Source organism: Carassius gibelio, chromosome B23 (assembly GCF_023724105.1).
Source record: "Carassius gibelio isolate Cgi1373 ecotype wild population from Czech Republic chromosome B23, carGib1.2-hapl.c, whole genome shotgun sequence".
NCBI classification, from domain to species: Eukaryota; Metazoa; Chordata; class Actinopteri; order Cypriniformes; family Cyprinidae; genus Carassius; species Carassius gibelio.
In genome coordinates, this window is record NC_068418.1 from 29,389,356 (window position 1) to 29,393,026 (window position 3,671).

Genomic DNA, 3,671 nt, shown 5'->3' on the forward strand with positions numbered 1-3,671 from the left:
TGAGATCTTGCTAACGTTGATATAATTTGTCTGCCATTATAACCAAGTCCGCAATAGCCTGTACATTGAGTGTTTAGCTTATTCTAAAGAAAGTACAGCACATCATGACCCTGAGTTTCATTCTATTCTATTTCATCAAACCTTTAATCTTAATTTGGTTTCCTTTTATAATATTTTTCACACATTTTAATCTGTCACTTAACTTGATTATGTGTAACAGTAATTGTTCTTGAATTAACAAGCAACACTAATTATCTCAGATACTAAATAACTCAAATATGTTAAAAGGTTATTTAGATCCTCTTAAATGTTATATGTTAGCAGTTATAAGCAAAAAAGTATTTACAATTTTAACTGTGTTTTGCAAATTATATCTCCATAATTATATTCTTTTGCTGTTCTTTATTTGGTTTCCACACACGAGGACATTTTAATGAAATGTCTGAAAGCTAATGCAGCTACTGAGTCACGGTGATAACTTAATTTAGAGGATGCCATGAATGTGTAAATAGGAATTGTAAAGAAGTTTTGTCCTTCAAACCTCTGCAGAAAAATGATCGAAGGACATGCCTGATAATATTTTGCTCTTGAATGTACATTCTGACTATAAAAGAACGAAGGTGCAGCCGTTTTGGATTGAAATGTGCACTCATTAGACCCTGTTTTATATTTTAGTGATATGATTAAAACACCCAAGATTATGCTCAATGTTTTAAAAGCACCATGAGGTCAAGTCAAACTTTAATATTTTTCTAAAGAATAATTTTTTCTTATAAATTTTTTATATTAAAACAATGTTTTTTTAATTAAAGATTTACATGGGCAAGTGCCACCACTCAGGTTTTCTTCAGAAAAATATGTATATTCATTTGTAATTATTAATTTATACTTTTAAACAATAACTTTAATAACACTACTTGCATCTTCTTCAGATATACAGTATATATATATATATATATATATATATATATATATATATATATATATATATATATATATATATATATATATTATCCTTTACATTTAAACATTTATTTTATTACATTTTTTACATGTGTAAGCACCACTCATATATTCTTCAGAAAAATTCAAATTTTATTATGATTTTTTTATATATAAACTTTTTTATATGATAATTAGTTTTACAACACACCAATGTGCTCAAACATGATCACCACCACTCATGTTTTTTTTTCAGAATTTCTTTTTTTTTTTATTAAGTTTTCATTGAATAAACAAACAAACAAAAATATTTGGGAAAAACCTTTTAATGGAGCCACCAAACTAAAACATGAGAAGGTCAAAGCAGATTTTAGACAGATCACAGAAACAAAAATGATAGCAGGAGTATAAAAACATTTCAACTCCAGAACCAGTTCACATTGCTCATGTTGCATTATTTTGTGTAGCTCTATATCATATGGCATATGCTATGTTATTAAGCATGAAGTGTTTATTATGGTGTATATTAATAAAAGTGGTATTTTATTACTCAAGTTCTCAGTGCTTCTCTTTACAAACGTGGAAAGAAAACAAACTTATGCAACGAAGTTGAAGAAGCGGATGAGAGACTATATGATCATTTAGAGTGGGTTGCGCTGGTGTAATCCCACACTTCGTGCTTTGAATAGGCCTAAATTAGCATGTGTTTCTTCAAAGAGATCTGTTTCTGAGGTCTGAGTGTCTACAGTTTTCAGAGCTGAAGATGATTCAAAGGACTAAAGCTCCTCTTTCCTCTTAATGATCAGCTTCCGAACCATATCCGCTATCCGTGGGCGAATTTCTTTGACGGAGATGTCAGGACCCCACGCGTCTACAACTTTGCCATCAGTGTCGATGAGGTACTTCCAGAAGTTCCAGGTCGGCTCTTTCTTAGATGCCTCTGAAATTAGAAGAGAGTGTGATAGATGAGACGGCAACATGTCAAGTTAATTAGCCACTAGACTGTGACCTTGTGTGGAAATGAAATGCCTCGTCAAGCACTTTGTTTTTATATCACGAAAGGACGAGACATTGCAGATGAACCATTTGTGGATACTTGAGTGGAAACACTTGATTTGATATTTTGTATCTAATGCAATGACATTCAGACATTTTGAAGCGTGATTTAAATGTTTAAATAGTTTTTGATACCACTGTAACCCTAGCAAACAGGAAACGTCCTGGCAAGGTTCTGTCAAAGTTATGAATTAATGTTCTTCAGGTTTTTGTTAATAGAATGTTCGTTTAATCTGGTCTTTAATAACATTCTCCAAACATCATAAAAAATAAAAAATAAAAAAAAAAGATTTTTTTTTCAGGCTTCTGATTGGCCAACATGGCTTTACGGTTGAGATTATATCGCCATCTGTTGGCTTGGCATGCTCTTGACAGTGCTTCATAGCATGCTTTTGCATTGTCATGTGGACATATTTTTTTTTTTAAACGGAAGAAGGAAAAACTGTAGCATTTTCAAAAGTCTCAGTTTTCAAGTGTTGGAAAGCCAGAGTAGTGTAAACAATAGGCCTAACAGTAGCAAAAAGTTAAGCGTTTTAAAACAAAAATTCACTAGTGTAAACAGGGCCTTCATGAAAAGGACATATTATTTTTGTTAGCTGGGATCTCACGAACAAGCTTATTCCACTCACCCACGAGGTATTTGTAAGCATTATTGGCCCCTATTCCAACCACAGCGATCTTGCTGAAGATGGGAAAGGAAACCCCGTAGACCCGGCGTACGAAGCTGTCGATCTCTTTATCGCTGCCGGGCTCCTGCTGGCCAAACTGGTTGCAGGGGAAGGCCAGAACATTAAAATGAAATGGACCAAAGTCTTTTTGCAGCTGCTGAAGGTCTTTGTAATGCTCGTCAGTGTAACCGCACTCGCTGGCCACATTCACTACCAGTGATACCTACAAACACAGCACAGTAACATCAAGAACATCATACACTATATATGACGATGGATGGATGGATGAATGGATAGATAGATTATTAGAATAACTGATGATGTTGAGGGGTGATGGGAAGATGATTTGGAAAAATCTTAATTGATTGGAAGAAATGGTGACCACAAACAAAGTGAAATAGAACTTAAAATAAATAGAATTTTCAATTCAGGATCAGGAAAGGTTAGTAAATATATATATATATATATATATATATATATATATATATATATATATATATATATATATATATATATATATATAATTAATTTAATTTTTCTTTGGAACTGTCTAAAAGCTTTTCATCTAAAGATATTGTGTGCAATATGCGTGTAAAATGTGAAATATCTGAAATAAATATTATAAGTTATTAGAGCCTCAAAAGCGAAGGATGCATAAGGATTAGATACAGCATTTTTAAAGACATAAGGATATTTTAGCCTCTCCTATTACTCATTTAATTAACCTCTCAATTATGCAAGGTATTTACCCAGATGCTTGGAAGTCAGCCATAGTGATGCCAATTTTTAAGGGTGGTGACCAAACAAATGTAGTAAACTATAGACTGATTAGTATATTCAATTCAATTCAAGTTTATTTGTATAGTGCTTTTTACAATACAAATCATTAAGAAACAACTTTACAGAAAATTATGTTTCTACAATGTTTAGTAGCTTTTAAGTGGTAACTGTCAGTTTGTGTGCATATGACAGGATTTTTCAGAAAAATTAATACAAGACGTTGTC

The 3,671-nt window shown here is 32.2% G+C and overlaps 1 protein-coding gene across 1 annotated transcript in view; it reads right to left on the reverse strand.

Annotated features, from left to right (window-relative positions):
* Window positions 1-1,252: 1,252 nt before the first annotated feature.
* LOC128011050 (glutathione peroxidase 7-like) overlaps window positions 1,253-3,671 on the reverse strand; it is a 3,582-nt gene continuing 1,163 nt past the window's right edge. Inside the window, exons 2-3 of the mRNA XM_052593085.1 lie at window positions 2,628-2,889; window positions 1,253-1,882 (exon numbers count right to left, since the gene is read on the reverse strand). Of these exons, the coding sequence (XP_052449045.1) occupies window positions 1,719-1,882; window positions 2,628-2,889 (426 nt within the window). The 3' untranslated portion in view covers window positions 1,253-1,718. The remainder of the gene's footprint in view (window positions 1,883-2,627; window positions 2,890-3,671) is intronic.